At 37.7% G+C, this 22,584-nt stretch overlaps 1 protein-coding gene across 2 annotated transcripts; it reads right to left on the bottom strand.

Annotated features, from left to right (window-relative positions):
- Window positions 1–1,258: 1,258 nt before the first annotated feature.
- Window positions 1,259–21,865, bottom strand: LOC134540992 (uncharacterized). 2 transcript variants are annotated; one of them, XM_063384102.1, is made up of 4 exons: window positions 21,712–21,865; window positions 11,163–11,378; window positions 4,208–4,313; window positions 1,259–1,596 (listed from the first exon to the last, which is right to left on the bottom strand). In XM_063384102.1, exons 2-4 carry the CDS (start codon window positions 11,243–11,245, stop codon window positions 1,495–1,497), a joined length of 291 nt encoding a protein of 96 aa, XP_063240172.1. In that variant the 5' UTR covers window positions 11,246–11,378; window positions 21,712–21,865; the 3' UTR covers window positions 1,259–1,494. The 2 variants fall into 2 exon arrangements, with proteins under 2 accessions (XP_063240172.1, XP_063240171.1); XM_063384101.1 differs by lacking the exon at window positions 21,712–21,865 and having other exon boundaries at window positions 1,343–1,596; window positions 11,163–11,410.
- Window positions 21,866–22,584: the final 719 nt, after the last annotated feature.

Genomic DNA, 22,584 nt, shown 5'->3' on the forward strand with positions numbered 1-22,584 from the left:
CAGAGCTGAAGTTACTTGGCCACGTGGTCAGCGCGGATGGCTGCCGACTTCTTGCCACCCACAGCTGGACCTGATGGAAACCAATCCACTCCTCAAACATGCAAGCAGCTTCAGTGGCTGCAGGGGCTACTAAATTGGCTCTGGAACTTTATCCCAAACTTCGCCAGTGTGACCGTGCCGATGACGGCACCTTGTTCAAATGGACAAGCGAGGCAGTGCGCGCCCTCAGTGATGTGAAACGCCTGTTCTGAGAGTGCCACACACTGTCTCAGTTGCAACCCGAGGATCCCATCTGCCTCCAGCACAACGCCAGCCAGGAGGGCGTGGGAGTTGTCCTGTACCAGCTGGGGAGGGGCGAGCGATGTGTCGTCGAGTGCTCCAGTGCAAAGTTCGGGCTCGCTGAACACGGGTACCATGTGAACAAGCAGGAGTGTTTAGTGGTCGTGTGGGTGGAGCTGAGGTACCGGCATCTCATAGAAGGTAGGGCCTTTGAGGACCGACAACCAGTGCCTTAAGTGGTTGGACTCTGTGCAAGGGCGCAATTCGAAGTTCACGAGGTGGACCCTCACACTCCAGAACTTCGACCAGAATGAAGAGTCGGTGAACACTAAAATGCTGGCCCCAATGGGACAGCACCCTCCTCCCCCAACCCCCCGGATCAAGGCCTGAAGATGACTACCAGAAGGAGACGTGGGTAAGGGGAAGGGGGCAGCGTCACCCCTCGCCAAGCCGCACAAAACAGAAAATAATAATGATATTTACATTAAACTTACAGGCGAAACATAATATAAGGCCTTTGAATAAAAACTACGGTGTTAAAACACTCTGCTGAGGGTGTAAGTGTGCTGCAATTACTTTTAAGTTGCAATACAAATTTAAAGTTATTATTCGAGCGGGAGAATGTCTGTTACTGCTGTAACTACTCCGTTTGCTGTCAGTGACTGTCTTAACATAAATTTGACCAAATTTTGATTTCATCTCGCAATTGAGTTGTTTATTGGCAAAGTCGCGCTCTCGACCCGCGCGGAGTGCTAGGGTGTATTCCGCCAGCGGGAACTGGTACTGGCGCGTGGAGACCGGGCTTTACTGCCGCGGGAGGTACGACGCCACTACTCAAAAAAAAAAATATATATATATATATATATTCAAGGGTCTAAATTTTAACACTATTTATTTTTAAATTTTTCTGGACAAATTTTGCAATATTTGTTTTGTATTAAATTAAATACAAAAAAAAAGATGTTCGTGAAAATGTATCCATTACACTGTAAATTATATTTAAAAAAAATACAAATTTCACAAGTTGTATGAGAGGGTGGCAGGAATAGTATACTTAAAAAAATCCATAATATATCTTTTTATTCCATATTAATTCAAATTTCTATTATTGGAAACAAATTAGCAAGTTATTAGTTCTACTATACTAAATTTTTTTAGTAACAGCTAAGCTATGTTCAGTTCGGTAAATGCCTAATTATGATGAAAGAAACTTGTTCACGAGGATTCTTGATACTTCTTTTTAAGTGTGTTCAAATGCAGATATGTTGGACAAAATATCGAGCGAGACCTCAGCTTTGCTGCCTGAAGCTCCACTTCCTGGAAAAAAAAAAAAGATAATCAGGATTATTGTCATCTTGCATTGCGATAACATTCCTTCTAGTCTAGTCTTTAGATACATTGTACATTGCAAGAAGTAAGGTAGAATATTGAATTTGTAAATTAATATTGTTAGGACCTATTTGGGGAGATCTGGGTTCGTAAGGAATAGCTCAATTAAGTTTTATTAAATTTTTATTAATTACTAATATTTACATTACTAATAAATAATTGTTTTTAAATAATGTCTTATCACCTTGTACTTAAAAATGTTTATTTTCAAGTCACTCAAAGTCTGTCAAGTTCCACAGTTCGCACTCCTCACTGGAGCTGGGCTCAACAGTGGTTCGCCCCTTACCTCGCGCCTGTCACACACACAGTCTCGCGTCACTCAGTCGCTCTCTCTCTCGATCTCGTCACTCCGCGTCGCGCCACTCTCGAGGGGGTCTCTCACCCTCTTAGCCGATGTCGCACTTAACTCTCGGAACTCTTCGAACTCTCGGAAGTCCCTCGAAGGACAGCGTCGCCTTCTTATACTAATGGGTCGTCTTTCCAGAACAGACGAGAGCGACAGTGAATAGTCACGTCTTCCCGGGCCGACCCAACGCCCGAAAAGTCCAGAAAGCCGGAGTCCATTCACGCCACTCCGCGCGGCGGCCCGCGGAATTCCCAAGGCCACTCAGCGATAGATAACAGCGCCGAGGAAGGACGTTGCACGAGGAGCGGAGTAGAGGTGCGTTCGTAACGAAAATTTGGGGGGGGGGGGGGGGGGAGGAACTCTCCAACTTGGCCAAACTCTGTACAACTTTTGGTAGTCGAAAAATCATGAAATATATCATATTTTTATAATAAATATCTTGAATTTTAGAGATTATTATGCTATTAAGTGTTATAATAAAGTTTTTTTTCTTTCTAAAAAATGTATTCACGTAAGTTACTGTGGTAATTATAACAACTGTACAAAGCTTCTTTAAAATTGAATATTTTTACAAAGTGGTAAAAATAAGCATATAACCTTTCTTCTGAGAGAATAATCATTAGTATTTAAAGGTTGACAGGAACCTTTATGGTCCGAAGGTTTCCCAACTTGTCATGTTCTCTCTACCGCCTCTTCTCCTTCTTATAATGCTACCTTCTCCATTTCCACCCCGACCACACACTCACAATTCTCGTCTGACGATCACAAGTGTAGAAATGACTCAATCAGACCCAAATGAAATAATTATCAACATAACACGTTCTCCAGCTGCAGTGTCACCGTGACTGCTGCGTGGATATATGAATGCTTCAGTCAATTTCATAAATTTAAGTGATTTTTTGACAATGTTGCAAAATTTAATCTTGCGTTGACAAGGATGGCTGATGTGGTTCCGCGTCCACTAAATGCATTTCACGGTAAAGTTTGTGAATGGCGAAGTTACAAATACTCAGAACAAGACAGAAAATTATACGTTATTGTTTACGTAACGCCACTAAGAGTTAAATAGTAGTAACTGTAGTAACTACAGTACAGTACAGTAGTAACAGTAGGTAACTGCTCCCTGATGATGGCGACTGCAATGTCGACCGAAACGTCGGTAAATTATTCGCCAAGGACACGGCTACAACCCAGAAGCAAAGCTACTTCAGACATTGGTCGTGAAAGCCTGCGAACATTATTAAGTGTCTCAGGACTTCACACCGACGTCCTGCTGAAGATAAGTGTACCCACGATGCACGAACGGAGATGAAGTTATTGTTTTTATTAAGTACTGCCTGACTTATTATGTATCTATACTAATATTATAAAGCTGAAGAGTTTGTTTGTTTGAACGCGCTAATCTCAGGAACCACTTGTCCGATTTGAAAAATTCTTTCAGTGTTGGATAGTACATTTATCGAGGAAGGCTATAGGCTATATTATATTATCAATAAAATTATGGATCCTTACTAAAAGTCCAATTTAGAATCAAATGCGTTGGAGGGGGTTAGATACAACATGCAGTACATGTACGAAGTGTGTGTTGACGATGCCGCAGGCGCTAGAAGTTAACGACTATTTCATTGTTAGTGCAGTCCTCATCACCGTTGAAATTTTGCGGGTACTTTAAATATCAAAAATTGCCCTTTTTTTCAAGTATATATATGTTACAGACTTGAAACTTCACAGTAATGTTCCTTGTGTTACGCAGGATGACATTTTCCGAAAATTAGATCCCATGGGTGGTTAAAACCAGGCAACAGTGGGTACTTTGTCTGCATGAGAACAGGATTTTGCATTGTTCATACCTTCTGCGTCTCCATGGCAACGGGCATCGAGCGGCAGTGGCGTACCCACAAGGAGGGGCATGTATAATGAGCGGCGCAAGAGTGATCTGCGAAGTACGGTTACATCAGTTGTACGTTGCGTGCACGAGTCGGGAAACCATCGGTGCTATTCATTTTCTCTCCGGTACATTATACAGCATTGTAATAAATTTTCACTGAATTGTTTTTATTTACCATTACTGTAAATGGGAGATGTGGTTTAATTTTTTTCCATTAGTATAGCCGTGCGAAGCCGGGTCGGGCAGCTAGTGATAACATAAAAATTAAAAAATTAATTCCAGGAGATTTCTTACTATCTACTTACTTTCAGCAGAGATTTGTTTCTTTTCAAAGCTTGTGTTTTAGAAATAGCAGGGTTCTTCGTGTCGACTGTGTTGATCCTGCAATGGAACTGCCGTCTCCTCCTCTGCCTAGATTAAAAAAAAGGACATTAACTAGTTACACACACAAACAGGTACCTGTTCAAAAATAATTTATGTACATACAAATTAATTCTCTTCACTTTTAAAGTCCATAGGCAATGTAATATTCAAAAATAGTTCTCGATTTGTTTTCAGACATTTACTGTACATAGCATGAAAAAAAATGGTTATATGATAAAAAAAATTGTCTGTAATTTCCATCCTCCAACGGAATTTTTATCGAAGGTTTTAAACAATTGATGAATTTCAATCATATAGGCTTAAAAAAAAATTTTTCTCTTTCGGTTAAGTTATCAATAGGATTTGGTATTAAAGAATAAATTAAATTTGTCTCCAAAAAATATTTTTGTGATCAGTGGTTGATTGGTTGCAAATCTTAGTATGATAATTCAGACCGCACAAAACAATAATTATAATTAAATATAATTAGAAATATTTTTAACCCATTATAAATTTTTTTTAAATTTTCTATGGAAACAAACCAATCATTTAGTAGAGATTCGACTTAACTAAACAGTTTGAGTAACATATTGTAACTTAACACAGATTTGTACTGATAGTAATTTAGAAGGAATCTATTAAGTATTCTGTAATATTTTTTACATAAACTCAACGAAAATTTATTTTAGTGAATATTGGTTGTCAAGTATTTTGCTCCGAATATTTAAAAATCCACTATCCAATAAAAGTATTCGTACCAAAAACAATACAGAGAAAAAATTATATTGGGTCATTCAAAATGATTTTAAATGGTTAATCAAGGAACTGAATCATTTATGTTGTATGGTATTAAACAATACTTTTTAGTGTAACATTTAAATTTTATTCGGAATTAAGATGTTTAATAATATAATAAATAACAAATCAAGTGATGATAGTTTACTTTGGTAAAGATGTTTTGACTTCTACAATAATTTCATTAAAATATAAATTACATCGCCAGTATTATTTAAAAGAATTAGCAAAGAGTAAAAATGTATGCAACAAAATAATTTTAATCAAACATTTATTAAAAAAATTATTAAATTTGAATCCTTATTTCATAAATAATTATATAAACCCAATCAACTTGTATTAGTTAGACGAACTTTGGTACTTAAACATTTTAAAGTATTTTCTCAATTATGTTAATATTTTTGAAGTTATACATACTAAAGAAGTATGTTAAGGAAAATGATGAAAGTGAAGTGTTACGATGCGCGTGCACCATGCAACTAAACATGACTTCCATGAGAAGCTAATAGGTATCTTGCACAGAACCATCCATATCTGGGGAAGCCTACAACTCACATAGTTTCGGTTCCCTGCAAGAATTTCCGAAGATTTCCGAAGTTTTGCGTTTTGGTATTAACGCCACTTCAGCCGCTAAATCAGAAGTTTCCAATGAAAACAAGCATGTTGTGACTGACCTAACCTAACCTAGCCCTTCGATTTTTTTAATTTCAATTTTTGAGAGAAATCCGAAGTTGCACGAACGTGGTAGGGAACCGAAACTATGTGAGTTGTAGGCTTCCCCCATATCTGCTGCCGTGGAAGAGCTCCCAAGGAAACTTGCATCGTGTGATCGGAGCTTTATTGTAGTGCACGGTCATACAGACAGGCCTGGAAACTTGCCTTCACATACTCCCCGTCCGCTTAGAGAAGCTAGCGGCGACCTGCGAACTAACGGCGCTAGTAGTAGTGGAACCCATCATTAACATTGGGTTTAATGGGAGCTTTGTTTAATATTAGGTATAAGTTTTAAAACTAGGTTTCGTTCAAAACGTCGGGTAAAGTTTGGGATTTTTAATTTATTTGGGAACTTTTTAGGGGTTTCATGCAAAGTAATAACTTGTAACTTTGCCGAAATTATCAGTTAAATGTTGGAGGATTTATAATGCGGATCAAAAACTAACTGGGATCTCCCATAAGAAAGCATGTTTTAAATGTTAAGTGCGTATTAAAATCATGAATATGCTTTTGCTCTACATTTTAATCTTCAAGCAAGTGTTTTTAATATGATTTTTAATCCAGTAATTATTTTAATTTAACGGCAAAGAACACGAAGTTACCAGACCTACACATATGACCGTGGTGTGGGGAAAACAAAACAAGTGTCGTCATCGACGAGTCATAGGGCACGGTCAAATGGGACTCCGAACTACTTCAGGTAAACGTGTTCAACTTTTGCGTGCGGTCACACACAGTCTATGGGCGCGGTTACACGGGAGTCTGAACTACTTCAGGTGAACATGTTCAGCTGTTGAGTGCGGTTACACACAGTCTGAACATGTTTCGTTCGAGGCCATTTCTCATTTAACTTAAACAGGTTGGCAAAGTAGTTCAGATCGACATATCTTCTACATTAGCCTCTGATTGGCTGGTTAGAATATAAACAGTCTTTTGCAGAAATTCTAGATGGAAAGTGTTTCTGGCACAAGTTCGAGTAATATTTTACCGAATGCAACAAAAAAACCAACAGATAATTATACATATTTTTTAATTTATCCTGACCTTAATTTTCTTAAAACTGAGATAGGTACTCTCGCTCAAAAAATAATAAAAAATAAGTTTAAAAGTTTTACTGTGCATGTTTGAATTCCCGATTTGTAAAAAAATATTGAGTAATATGTAAACACATTTCATTTCTGCTGATAATGCTGTATAAACAAGTGAGAAAATCCCGCGTTTTCTGGATGCAATTAAAAAATAGAGATCAACAACACAGTCATTCGTTGACAGTAGACAATCGGTTTTAGAGCTAAACACACTTTTCAGCAACTACCGTGTAACCGCACACTTTCTCGTTTGTAACCATGTTTACTTGAACCTGTTCACCGGAAAGTAGCGCGGTAGTCCATGTAAACGCGCCCATAGATAGAGTAGTACTTCTGCGTGCTGCAAAAATGGCGGACCACAGACTGAGCAGAGAGTTTTCTTGTCGACACAACCAAACAAGCCACAGGCGGGAGTTAGACCGCAGCTCGTCGATCAGATAAGTCATTTCTCCAGCTCCCGTGCGCGAGGCTACAATCACCGGCAGGGACGTAGCCAGGATTTTATTTTGGGGGGGGGGGGGGGGATTAAACATTTGGCTATTCACCCACCCCCCTATACTAAGCGGGGGGTTCGGGGGCCCTCTCCCGGAAAAATTTGGATTTTTACGTGAAAAATGGTGCTATTTTAGCAGTTTTCATAATATAACATTGAATATTGTTCTGCTGTAAACACTGTTGATTTTGAATATTAAAATATCACAAATTACAAACTCAACTCAGGTAAAAAAAAAAAAAAACTTCCACACATTTCGGGGGGGGGGGGGAGGATCCCTATGATCCCCCACCCCTTCCCTACGCCCCTGATCACCGGTCAAATGTAGTCTGGCGTAAGGGGAGCGTGTGAAATGACGCTCAGGTTGTACTTGTATTGGAGCGTACCACTACGTGCCCCGCGGGAGTGAAGACCTGACGAGCTAACGCCCACTGCCTGCTCGCGAGGTGCAGTCGAGAGTCGAGCCCCAGTTGACAGACCTGCTGAAGACAGTCTCGTGCGGGCGGTAACACCGGATTTTTGTTTTTCCCTAACCTAACTAAAACCAGGTTAAAATTTCTAATACGGTTTTGAGGTAGTTGTTGTTAATTCACCGCCGCAATCGCCACCATCTCTAGGGCATCGACTTGTGGTGGTCCCTAGCGGACAAGTGTCGAACTCTTCAAACACCCCTTCCCCCTCCCGTTGAACGACCTTGAGCTGCAGTGAATGATAGATGGGGGGTGCGGGGAATGACAGCGGGCGACAGTGCTGCGCTCTAACGTGTAAATAACAACTAAGACGATACAGGGCGTTACGGCAGCGCACTGCAGCGGTGAAGTTCCCAAGCTGCTCATCATACGCTTCTGAAAAACGTAGAGTAAATCCTATCCACTCGCGACTTCTATACAGTAGCTAAAACTAAGTGTATTTGGGAGGGGTCCGGGTTAGGGAGGGACCTAGGTGCGTCTCAGGCCGAAGCCTATACGCCTGGTCTTGCTGGTATCAGCCATGCAGGGAGAGGGTCGCATGCATCATGTGCTAGGAGGGGATTGGCCAGCCATGGCAGCGATTGACACCATGTCTAACTCCCCTCACTCTCAACTCTAGACTAAACTACAACACAGGGAGGAAAGAGCGCTTGCTCGGGTGCCGCGGCGTGTCGTACATTCAGCTCACGTGTCAGCTCGGCACCGACGACTATAACACAAGGACAAGAAGAGGGTGAGCGGGTCTGCAGTTGTACAACAGGCGCCGGCGGTGTGACGCGTGTGCCCAGCTGTGCCAACACACCGCCACACCTGCACAGCTGCACAGCTGCGCCTGTGTCTCGCTGGGTGCCGTAGACCACGACGAGCAGACAAGCACCGGTGTAGAGCCTTCCTGGGAGAACATCCACCCCTCGTGGCACTGTGTGCCGCCTCTACCACTAGACCGCCGTGCTACCAACGTCACTCACAACTTCATTTTCAATAACTCTAAATTACGCATTCCTTCAAAAAATGTCGATATATATATATTCTTATAAATATCTAAAAAAAATTATTATGTAGGATTTTAACGTTTGCACTTTTCAGTTTTACTATTTTACCTACTTGTATATTTTCTTAAAAACGATCAAACACACATATATATATATATAAACATGCATATACAGGGTGAATCTTTAATCAACCGACAAACTTCAGCTACAGATTCTGCACGAAAAAATAAGTTGAAGACGTATCCACTACTAAGGTCTAAAATGTTGTATGGTATTAAACAATATGATTTTAGTGTAGAATTTTAATTGCACTCGGAATTAAGATGTTTCAATTAATTATATAATAATATAAAAATCAAGTAATGATATTTAAGTTTGGTAAAAATGTGTTGATTTCTACAAGCATTTCATAAAAATATAAATTACATCGCCAGCATTATTTTTAAAAAAATTAGCTAAGAGTAAAAATGCATGAAACAATAGAATTCTAAATATACTTTTTATATAAAAACATTAAATTTGTATCCTTATTTCATAAATATTTATATAAACCTAATCAAATTGAATTAGTTAGATGAAGTTAGGTACTAATACATTTTAAAATATTTTCTCAATGTTAATATTTTTGAAGTCATACTAAAGAAGCGTGTTAAAAGAAAAAAAGATGGAAGTGAAGTGTTACGATGCGCGCGCACCATGCAAAAAAAAATTTGACAGCATGAAAAATGTCTACATACAAATAAAATTGATATATGTTGTTTTAAAATCATATGATTTAATGATTGATATTGAATTCTGGTCCATGTAAATAATAATAAAAAAAAATATTTCTTGTGATTATTAGTGATAAAAGTTGTGGTTATAAATTTTTTCAAGTATATTTATATAAGTGAGGCTATGTTATGTTCCCGCATGTATAACGATGCCAGGTTGCTTGTAAGCTTCCATTGTCGATGGCAGAGTGTCTTCGGAGGGTTTAGTAGTCTCCTGGTCGTTTTGTGAGGTTATGTTCCTGTATGTATAATTTATTTGCATATAAATGTTAATTCATTAAATTATTATTTAATGAATAATTAAAATTAATAAATTAGAATAAATATCCAGAATATATATTTATTAGATTTTCATTATTAGCACAAGAGCGCTCTAGGTTCGTTGTGGGGTTGAGGTTCCCTTGTACATTGTGTGCCAGAAGCGCTAGTGGGCTAGAACACTGACACCAGATCAATACCACTAGCAGGGCCACCAACCTCCCCCGCCTGCTGCTACCAGGGCCTACACACGCACTAGATGTGCTGGCAGTTACCTATTTCATACACTTCACTCGCACTTTTCTAGTAGTTCTCAAACAGATTCAACAACAAAGAGTTTTGCCGGACGAATCGTCTACCGCGTGTTTAGGACAAGGAGTTAACATTTGCAAGAGATCAGTAATTGAAACTATTGGTGGTATCCAAACTGTTTATGTGTTTATACATGTTCTCTAGCAACTAGGAATTTTTTTTTTCCATCCTAAATAGCCACTGGGAGGCAGTACTGTGACTGTTATTCTTACACATACGTACGTTGACTTAAAGGCATCGCCCATTTGAGCACACATGCAGTGTGCAGGCTTCAGGGAAAAACCACGAGATTTTAAACTGCTCAAGATAACAGAGAAGGGGTCTGTTTCCGAAACGCATTTAAGAATTCTATGAGAGCGGCATATTAGTTTTGTTTCCGAATCAAGTTTTAAAATTGTGTTTTTAGAGGAGGCATGAAAGCACTTACGGGACATGCATTACACCTTCATATTCATTTGCACGCCATGTAATGTTATGTTTACAGTTCAGATATCACCGCAGGGGCGTAGGAACCCGGGGGGGGGGGGGGTGACAGGGGAGACGTGTCCCCCTGAACTTTTTGGGTGGAGGGGACTGTCCACCCCAACTTTCTAGACCGTGATATTTTTATTTTATAATATTATTCTGCACAACTTTATTTGTAATTTCTTCACTCATCAAATTTTATCTTAAGGAAACAATAATAATTTTAACATCGATGTACCTAATGGTTAGATACAAAAACTGCTTAAAAAGCGCTATTTTGCACTTTTAAAATCAATATTTTCCTGTGGAGGACCCCCGGACCCCCCGTCTTAGTTAGGGGGGAATGGATTTACATGACATCAATATCATTATTTGTCCCCCCTCAACTGTATGAACACAGCTGCGCCAATGCACAGTTGTCGTATAGACTGCGCGCCAGTCCATAGACACGCCCCTGACAAAGCTAAGTGCGCGCATGCCGTGCGTGCTGTGCGCGCTGTGCGTGCTGTGCGAGGTAAGGGAACGGCGCCTACTCACACGGCGTCCAGCCTCGATGCGAGCTGCAGCTCCTGCTGCGCGAACTGCACGACCACGCACTGCAGCCACGCGCGCTCCGCCATGACAGCTGCTCCGCGACAGTGCTGCCGCGCGCGGAGACGCCTCGAACACTCGGGTGCACCCCGCGCGCTGCGGGACTCGTGATTCACGCCGTCACGGTGCAGGGAAGCCTTCTTTTCACGCCCGATCGTGCATCTTCGGTTGTTTTTTTGGTTCATTGTAAAGCTGGACTCCCAATCATCCGTTTCATCCGTCCGTCACCCGTCCGTCCGTCAATCACGTGACCTGCGGCCAATCAGATGGCCCGAAAAAATTCCATCCGTCCGTCCGTCAAAACCTTGCCAAGCTTTAGCGTTTGACGGACCAACGGATGGTCCACCGCCTTGTTGAGTCGATCGTCTTCAATACGACTTTCCGAAAACAGTGTTCGATTTTTTTAATTTGCAATATATAGAAGGCTGTGTCGTATTGACCTATTATTATTATTGTCATAATATCGGTAAAGATTGCTTATGAGAATGAGCTTTTCGGAAGAAATGCTAATAAATTACGTCCGGGAAAGGGAGCATTTGTATAATATATATAGCAAAGACTATCGGGATAAGCAACCGAGGGAAAAAGCCTGGATAGAAATAGCTTCTCTCTGTTTCCTTTGACGCAGTAATAAAAGAAGCATAATTTTATTTATTGCTGGCATGACTAATGTTATTTTTAAGACGGCACCCGTTTAATCCACTTGTCAAAGCATGGTTCCCGCCTGTCAACTTATTATTACATTCATAAAAACAAAAGTTAATTATCCCAAGTCAATTATTTTCACCAAAAGTTAACTACAATTGAGAAAGTATGTGGCGGAAAGTTGTAGCACTGATATTTTAGAATAGTGACGGACGGACGGATGGCGGATGGTTGAGAGTCCAGCTTAACTCATGATAACTAATGGTCAATTATGTTAGGTTAGCTACATTATAAATACTTTAAAACATTGTGGACAGTTGATTTGGTTAGGATAGCTACATTAAAGATACTGTGAAATCAAAAATTAAAAAAAAAGCTAGCATGAACTTGGGGGAACTTCGGGTGTGGCTCTCTCGTCTGTGAAATGAAGGCTTCCCCACGGTACAGGCCTGTGGCAGGTGCCAGCCCTGCACGCAAAAACAATCAATACAAGCTGTCCGTAAAATAATGGCCCAGTTTAAATGGTAGCTCACAACAGTTAACTTTATAACTTACATTAAATCATACGTATTTATAACAAATGGTCCAATATGTTCACTTTTAGTTATACGGCACACATTCAACCTTAAGTCCAATTCTTCCAACACTTTAGTTAACACGTCTGGAGTAATTGAAGCAATAGCCTCTTCAATTCTGTGTCTCAAATCTGGCAAATTTATAGGCAACGGTGAAACGTACCTAAACACGATCTTTTATTAATCCCCAAAGGAAATAAATCGGATGGCATTATGTCAAGTGAACGAGGATGCCAGCGAAAAGAGCTCCGTTGTTTTGAACTGCCAATATCATCGGCGGATGTTTTTGCCACGTGGGGGATTACAATTCAGCTTTAAACGAAACGCACATGGAACGGAAATTGTAGTCACTCTTGGCAATTGGAGTATACAAAAAGCTTTACGCTCAGAGTCGCGATTTTGGGTAGGAGGCGGATTTTCAAGATGGTGGGCGTAACGACAAGTGCAACGTTTCTATGATCTAAGATGGCGGGTGTAACGTGTGCAATTTTTGGAATTTTTTTAGGAATTTTTGGTCAACAATTAAAGATTCAGTGTTTACGGTCAAGATCAAGGTTGTGACCTCGGCGGCTTGCGGCTGCTTGTTTTTACGAGTCTTAAGCCGTTTCTATGAATTTGGGTTCATTCATAGGCAAACGTCTGTTGAGGCATTCCGAATTTTGATTTTTTGAATTTTTGAGGGGAAAAATGGAAACATTTAAAAAAAAAAAATTGGAATTTTTCTCTCGAAATAGGAAAATTTTTAGGAATTTTATGAAATTTGACACAAAAATGGCCACTCTGACGTCAAAATCCAAGAGGCGTACCCCCTCCTCACTCCTCACTCCTGTGCCTGTAGCCCTTTTTATATGCTACTATTTATAATGTTGAATTAGCTCAATCAGGTAGTTTGTTTATAGGCATTATCACAGACTTATTTCAGTCGTTTAAGCAAAAACAAATATACTAACATATACTTAGTGTTATAATACATGTTTTAAAATGATTCATGTTTATATTTTTAATGTCATATAAGAATATTTTCTAAAGTGCTCGGAAACTTTATAGTCTTAACTGTTTGTAAGTTTCAACAAGATGGGCTGTATTTTAGTCAATTTTTTGTCGAAAATTAGGTCCAAACTTTGGAGCACTTTCTAATAGTTTTCGTTTTTAAAATTAATTTTTTTCGGCAATGTGGTTTATAAATAAAGTTTTTGATATAGTCCAAAAAAAAGACATCATACTGCTTAATATCAGGGGATATTGATGGTCATGTAAATAAGGGTGAATCATTTTCACCAGCAAGACCACTTCATCATTGTGGAAGGTTTTCGTTGTAATAACTAGTTTAGGCACAAAATTCTTACTGTCCTCACTCAATTGTGAAAATACAATATTTGCATCATGCCTATATAATTGCTAATCTTTACTGTTAACCCTGACAAAAAAAATTGCCCATGAATTAATTTTGTGAAATTGCACAAACATTTTCATTTTTCGTGAATATCTCTCCAACTCCACAATTTCTTGGGGAGCTGTACTGCCCCACACTTTAACATTGTTACGATTTACTTATATTGATTTATGTGACGGTCACTTCAGTGGAGAATATTAATTTATTTCAAAAATGTTCACATTCGAATGCTTCTTTGATGCGAATGCAAAAGTCGAATCGACGAATTTTATCTTCTGGTGTTAAATTTAGAAGAATTCATAAGTGTTACGGCTTGATTATTCATATTTTTCGTAAAATTATCCGTGTGGTTTTCTGGGGAGTTCCAAGTTCACAGGCTCCAGCTACAGACGACCTCCGTGGACTTGGAACATAGTCTGCCTCGCCTTACAGTCTACCCCGCAACGCCTGGTCACCACCACTTGTCTCTTTGTACGAGCAATCTGTATCTTTGAATTGCCTATAACCCCTGAAAATTGTCTTAGTGATACTCTAATACAGAAAAATTGTTCTATCATTGTAGCGATTTTGAATGTCAATCACCGATGCCTTATAGGAGAGTGATACCATCTATTGAGCGGTGTTATTTAAACAGGGGAGGATGTATTCTTTATTATCACTGGTTACCTGGTTACATTAAGCGAAAGAGTTTTGAAAATATAATTTTTTTTAAATTAGGTTATTCGTTAATGCTAATCCTTAATATCTAGTGTAAAAATAAATATAAAAGTAATATGCAGATCTCATTAAGAACAAATTCCCAAGAAATTACATTTAAAAAAAAGGTAATTGTAATAAGAAAAAAGGGAGGGTAATATCGAGCCTTAAACGTTAAACTCTCTTTCTGAAAAACCAAAGTTCGAATCCTGAACCAAATATCATAATTTTGGTTTACGATTTTTTCCCCCCTAAATCAATTCGACCAAATGCTGATATGTTCCCTGCGCGGTGTTCTCTGAGCGGTCGGTCTGCCGTGGCCTCGTTGTGGAGTAGGTGTTGGCCCGGATCAAATAAAAGGTGCGTGGGCTGTGATGTGGCACGGCTCCTGTGTTTGTCTCCCCCCCCCCCCCCCCCCACACACACACACGAGAGGTGCAGAGGCAGCGCAGGTCTGGCGGCGGGCGTCAGTAGCCGAGGGACGCCGAGCGCCTGTTGGGCCTCCTCGCTGCTCGAGCCGTGCGGCCAGGCGGAGCGATCACGCGTTTGTTCGTTCGGCTCGAGTCACGAGGACCTGCCTCGACCCGCCTCGACCAGTCTCGACCTGTCTCGACCAGCCTGGACCCGCCTCTACCTGCTTCCACCCGCTTCGACCTGTCTCGACCCGCTTCGACATGTCTCGACCTGCCTGGACCGGCCTTGACCTGCCTGGACCTGTCTCGACCTGTCTCGACCTGCTTTCACCCGCCTCGACCTGTATCGACCCGTCTCGACTTGTCTCGACCAGCCTGGACCCGCCTCTACTGCTTCCACCCGCTTCGACCTGTCTCGACCCGCTTCGACCTGTCTCGACCTGCCTGGACCGGCCTTGACCTGCCTGGACCTGTCTCGACCTGTCTCGACCTGCTATCACCCGCCTCGACCTGTATCGACCCATCTCGACTTGTCTCGACCCGCCTGGACCTGTCTCGAACTGTCTCGACCTGTCTCGCTGCTGGAGCGGAACGGGGGCGCACGCGTTGGGAACCTCGCGAGAACCCTCTTGTCTCTAGCAACATCTACCACGTTTCCTCGCACGAGAACACGTGAGTCGGACCAGGATTGATGATTCCTGTGTTTCCTCAGGAGCATCGAGGCGGAGGTGTGGAGGAAACTGTGTCGCTTGCTCCGCACGTTGCAGCGCGCGTGACGGCCTCGCACGCAGATCCACGTCATGCCTGACAACATGTGTAGTTGGGCGTATTGGGAGAACACAGTATTAGCCAGCCGTTTCCATAGCGAAACACTTGTGTGCCAAATTAACAATAGTTCACTAAATTTTGTTGGTTTTCCAAGTACAGCTTATTTGCATAATGACTTCGTAAACGTTCTGGGACGGCCAGCTGCCGCTACACACTGTGCTGCTTCTCGCCTCGTGGTGCGAGGCGCGTGTCGTTATGGCGTGCAGTGGCGACAACCTCGTGTTTTATAAGCATTGGTAGGTAATAAAAGTATGAAGTTTCAAAGCAATGAAAACTCTTACAGCACATCGAGTATCTATGCTAATAATGAAACTTGTCGAGGCAAAAAGTCTGTACAGTGTATGAAATGATGGGGGGAAAAAACTTTTACAAATTACTGTTTACATTATTGAGAACTCAAAGATATAGTTTTTAAAATTTTTGTCTGTCTGTTTGTTCGAGCATCAATCAAAATTATTCGACTGATTATGATGACTTATTTTTATTATAAAGGTCTTTGAATTACTTAAAAACTAGGCTATATATAATTACAGAAATTTAGCCCTAAGGGGGTGAAAGAGGGGTGTGTTCTTAATATTACTATTAATATTATCTCCGGATATAATTAAGCATTATAAATGATATAAGATACCAATAATTAACATACGAAAATTACCAACCACAGTTTTTGTATTTTGCGAAATTCAACCCAAAAAGGGTGAAAAAGGGGTACGTATGTAAATATGTTTTAATATTAATAATTATTACTCATAATTTAATTAAGTATAATGAATGATTTCAGTTACCAATAATAAACATACGAAAAATACCAGCTAAAATATTAATATTCTTCGCCATTCAACCCAGGGTAAAAGAGGTAAATATGTTTTAAAGATTTTCTTAAATGCCTTAAATTATTTAGGGTACCAATAGTAAAATAACAGAAACTATCAACCACAAATTTTATATTTTTTCGAAATTTAACTTTTAAGAGTTTAAAAACGGGTAAGTATATTTTTAAGATCAATAATTATATCTCAGAATTTAATTAATTATAATAAATGATATCGAATACCAATAATAAACATACGAAAAATACCAACCACAATCTTCCATTTTGCAAACTACAACCCCTAAGGGGTGATAAAGAGGTAAATATGGGTTGAAGATAATTAATTATATCTTCGCAGCTAACAAAGCATAATTTAAAAATAATAAACACACAAAAAATACCAAATACAATTTTACCATTTTGAGAAATTCAGACCTAAGGGGAGAAAAAGGGGCGAATATGGATCTCAGATAAATCATTTGAACTTCGAATTAAATCAAGCATAATAAAAAAAGTTGACCAATAATAAACATACTAAAAAACCCCGACCACAATTTTACCATTTTGTGAAATTTAAGCCTTAGATTTGGTTAAAGGGATATGTGTATTTTTAAAACAAAACAAAAACACTTCCAATTCAATTAGAACTATAAGTAAGAAAATTTAAAAAAAAATTGTATCTAGCGTTATGTATCTATTGTTTAAGTTTATCGTTTATAAAAATTCGTACATAAATGAGGTTGAAAACAGAGAAAGTTTTCATTTATTAAAAAAAAAAAAAAAAAAAAAAATCATATCTCAGCAACTCAGTGAGACGTAAATTAAAGTGTGAAAATATTATAAACTAAAAATTATTATTTTACTAATTTGCAAGATTCCGTCCCTAAGGGCGCGGTTACACGGGAGTCTGAACTACTTCAGGTGAACATGTCCAGCTGTTGAGTGCGGTTACACACAGTCTGAACATGTTTCGTTCGAGGCCATTTCCCATTTAACTGAAACAGGTTGGCAAAGTAGTTCAGATGGACAAATCTTCTACATTAGTCTCTGATTGGCTGTTTAGAATATAAACAGTTCTTTGCAGAAATTCAAGAAGTAAAGTGTTCCTGGCACAAGTTCGAGTAATATTTTACCGAATGCAACAAAAAAAAATCAACAGGTAAATATATATATATATATATATATATATATATATATATATATATATATATATCAACAGGTAAATATATATATATATATATATATATATATATATATATATATATATAAATTGATCCTGACCTTAATTTTCTTAAAACTGAGATAGGTACTTTCGCTCAAAAAATAATAAAAAATAAGTTTATAAACTTTTACTGTGCATGATGTATGAATTCCCGATTTGTAAAAAAAAAAAAAAAAATATGGAGCAATATGAAAACACATTCCATTTCTGCTGATAATACTTTATAAACAAGTGAGACAATCCCACGTTTTCTGGATACAAAATAGAGACGATCAACAACACAGTCATTCGTTGACAGTAGACAATCGGTTTTAGAGCTGAACACACTTTTCAGCAACTACCGTGTAACCGTACACTATCGCGTTTGTAAACGTGTTTACTTAAACATGTTCACCTGAAGTAGTTCAGGGTCCCGTGTAACCGCGCCCAAAAAGAGTGTAATGGGTTTAAATTAGGTTTAAAAAAAAACATAATTCTGAATCTACTAGATCTAAGAGTTACGAATGTTTTTTCTTTCTTTTCAGTTTTCTGGATTTCGTCTTTTAAGGGTGTTTAAGGGTGTTTTAATATAAACCTGCATATCTCCATAGCAAATAAAGCTGGAAGTAAGAAACTTAGATTGATAACTTGAATAATTATTTACGTAGAGTATTTCCCCCCCCCTTTTTTTTTTTTTTTTTTTTCGATATTCAACCCCAAAGGCAGTAAAACAGGGTCACGTTAGATTTTTTTTTGTAAAAGTCGTATATCCAAGGAAATTAAAATTAAGGTAAGAAACTGAACAAGATTTCCTACGTACAAACTTATGATTTAATATAATGTTTTAACCATTATAATTTTTCTATAGGTTTTCGATCGCAAAACGGAGAAAAGGCTATGAAAATCGTATCTCTGAAGATAATCAAGAGGGATGTAAGTTAGGTATGTGGTATGATTTATAAACATGCAAAATATCCGGACTTATTTTACAACTTGGTGAAGTTATTCAGTCTAAAAGGTATAATATTGTAAATATGATTTTAACATTAAAAATAACAACTTCAGATAAAATCATCCTTAATTTAACATATTAGAAATGAGAAAAAAAATGACTTAAGCTAGTCTCTTTTATTCAACATCTCCGAAATATCACCTCGTAAGTTGTAACATTGGTTAATATTATTTAATAGTAAAAATATTTATGGTTTTCATTATCAGTATTGGCAAGATAAATTTGAAATCAATATATATAAATATAAGTTTATTATAATTATTTTGGCGTTCACATTTGCGTTAAAAATAATAAAAATGGGATTAGTTTGATATTTAATTAGTTATGAACAGTGGCGTAGCCAGGATTTGTTAATGGGGGGTGTTAAGAAGCATGCCCCCCCCCCCCCCCCCCCCCGTATTAAAGAGGGTGATCCGGGGGTCCTCCCCCGGGAAAATTTGTATTTTAAAGTGTAAAACAGTGCTATTTTAGCAGTTTTCGGTACTTAAATTTAAATATTATAATGGTAAAATTTTTATTAATTTTAATATGAAATTTGTTTGAGTGATGAATAAGAAATTAATTAAAGATTTGGTGCTAAGGGGGGGTTTGAACCCCTAAACCACCCCCCTCCCCCCCTGGTTACGCCCCTGGTTATGAATGTTTACATTCGGCATCCATGTGGGAAAAAAGAGGGGTGAAATTTTTGGGGATAATGTTTGATTAATTCTAAGCAAACTAAAAATCAACTAATACGTTGGATAAGAAATTTTATATATGTACTCTACATCTCAAATAAAGATGCGATTGTATCAATTTGCGTTATAATGGGAGTTATGGCGAAATTATTTCATTATTGGGAGCATAGCTCAGACCATATTAAATTAAAGTGTTGGTGTAAACGATGGAATATTCTTAGATAAAATTAAATAGGTGCGTGTTTAACAATTTCTTAAATTGTCTACCTCATTAACTAAACAGGAGGTAAGTGTAATTTCATCAAGGTAAAATAATATATATCCTTGAATACTCTAAAACAGAATTTTTAATATCAGTTAATTAATAAATACTAGAAACTAAAAATGACTAAAAATAACCACTTAAAAATATCATTCTGAAACATTTTTGTTATAAAATAAATAATTTACATACCTGACACTTTATTGTGCCCATTTATTTATAAGTCGTAATTAATAACATACTTTTCTGTCAATGGTAATATTTTAGTCAAATTTTGACATTAAGCGAGCAAAGCCACGGGTTATTAGCTAGTGATATAATTATATTCTCTTTAATAGAAAATAACCCATTTGTAAAATAATATTCAATCTCAAGTAACAGACTTTGGTCTAAGCTAGTATTAATTGTAGTGTAGTCGGTAGCGAATACAGCCGTAGAATGGATCACAACAAAGTGTCATTGATTATATTCTTAAGTAATATTCCTAGTTATGTTTTTTGAAAATTTATTTTTATTTCAGAAATCACTATTATTAATATTTCTTTTAAATGTTTTTTTTCTTTATTTTGATGAGAATTAGGACTCGTTTAATTTAAAAAGTAAAAATAATATAAATTTAATTTGTATAGCTATAAATTTTGAAATATTTTTATAGTTAAACCTTTGACGATTAAATACTTTCATGTGACCCAGTTTTGTATCCAAAAATGATAATCTACGTGTTTTGGAAATGAGGCTTTTTTTTATCAACAATACTTAAAAATTAAAATAAATATCATAACGAAGAAGGAGCCAGTTGATTTAATCTTTAAATAATATTGTATTTATATTATTGAATAGTTTGTAAATAAAAATCTTGTGAATATAAATACAAAATTATAAATAGCCATTAGCCGCGGTATTATACACTGTGAAACTATCACCAAATAATGAAATTATACATTGTTTGTAAGTACAATTTGAAGCATTTGAGTGAATTCTGGCTGTGGATTATGCATTGTTAGTTTGTGACATCATGGCAGCCATCTTAGATGACCTTGAACTTTGACATTGACCTTCAAATTTTTCCAAAAAACTCCAAAGTTCCCAAAATTGACCAAAAATCGGCCAATATTTAATTTGGGGAAGGGGGGGGGGGGGGGGGAGAATATGCCGAAAAATCTAAAAAAATTTGAAAAGTAAAAATTTCTCTATTTTAAGATAAAAATTTCCACTTGGATTTTTTTTTTTGTTTTATTCCTCAAAAATCCAAAAATTCGAAATTCGAAAAACCTCAGAAGACTTTTGCCTTAGAAAGTACCAAAATTTCGCATAGAGCCTTAAAGTCCGCATCTACAAGCCTCCAATAAGCCTCGGGTGGCCATCTACCCACACAGCACACATATATCTAAAATATATCTAACGAATATTTCAATGGAATATTTTGAACATCCAATGGATATCCATAATATCTATCAAATATCAAATGGATATCCATTTCATCTCCAAATGTCCGCCTAATATCCAAAATATTTTATAAATGTCTAATGGATATTTGGCTTGATGTCAATGTGCAAGGTAAATGTATATGTAATATCCAGAATATATCTAAATTTAATAACAAATATTTATATTTATAACACGCGCAAACACTTTATGCAAGCAAAACACAATCACACAAGAGCGAACATGAAACAGGAAGTAAAGACAAACGAGCATTCGCAGAAAACTAATATGGCGCGTTGGCCTATGGGCTAGATTCGTAGGAAATGTGTAATTTGTTGAAATTAATGAAAATAACAGAAAGTTACAAAATATAGTAATATTATGCAGCTCCAATAAAAATGTTATAAACTAAAACAAAAATACACAAAAAATTGATATATCCATAGATATCATATATATCAGACATCCCCCGTTATATGGTTATATGGATATCTTTTTACGATGTCCAGTATATATCCATTGGATTATAAAAACTGACATGGATACGTTCTGGATACCTTGGATATCTGCTGGATGTATTTCAGACAATCCGTGCTGTGTGGGTAGGATGATCTTGACCAAAAAATTCAAAACTGTAGTATTTAATTCCTTGCCTCCAGTCCATTTTGGGCCACCATCGATGTCTGACACTGTAGGTAATGTAGAGCTTCTGCATATTTTTTTTATCACAGATTTAACACCAATAGTTATTACTTCTACATAACTTTTATTGATTTTTCTGCTTTGTACCACCTGACATGTAGTGAAGCACGATGACATAACTGGCCAACTTCGGAGAGTTTTAAATTAATAGTTCTGCAATGGACACAGACTGAAAGTACCAACATTCTGGTTTCTGGGCCAGGTAAAAGTGAAATATTTATTCTGTGCTATTGTTTGGAAATGTGATTGTAGCTGTACTTATCAGTGCTCGAATATTAAAAAAAAAAAAAAAAAAAAAAAAACCTACCATTTATTGCAAGAACTGTGAGTACATTCATTTTTCCTTCTCTTTTACTTATTTTGCTATGGGAATGAGGGTATACTGGCCAACCTATTAAGGGCCTGTTCGCTAGCCCAAACGCATAGACCAATCAGCTGCACTCACTGAACCACAGGGACCGAACGGTTCACATTCCGCCTGCTCTACGAGGGAAAGCATCGAGCAACATCATCATCTATTTCCACTGAGCGACGTCCATCACATTAACACTTCGATGGAAAATGGGGCCATGCCAACATTTAGGCTCTTATATAACCTTATAAAAATCATTAACATTTATCTAGAATATTACCATGAAGAACAAATCAAACAATATTTTATTAAAATGTTTACATTTATTGTTTGGCCCTGGATCCTGACCCTAAAATTATTTTTTCTTCCGTCATTA

The sequence above is a fragment of the Bacillus rossius genome, chromosome 17 (assembly GCF_032445375.1).
Source record: "Bacillus rossius redtenbacheri isolate Brsri chromosome 17, Brsri_v3, whole genome shotgun sequence".
Classification (NCBI taxonomy): domain Eukaryota; kingdom Metazoa; phylum Arthropoda; class Insecta; order Phasmatodea; family Bacillidae; genus Bacillus; species Bacillus rossius.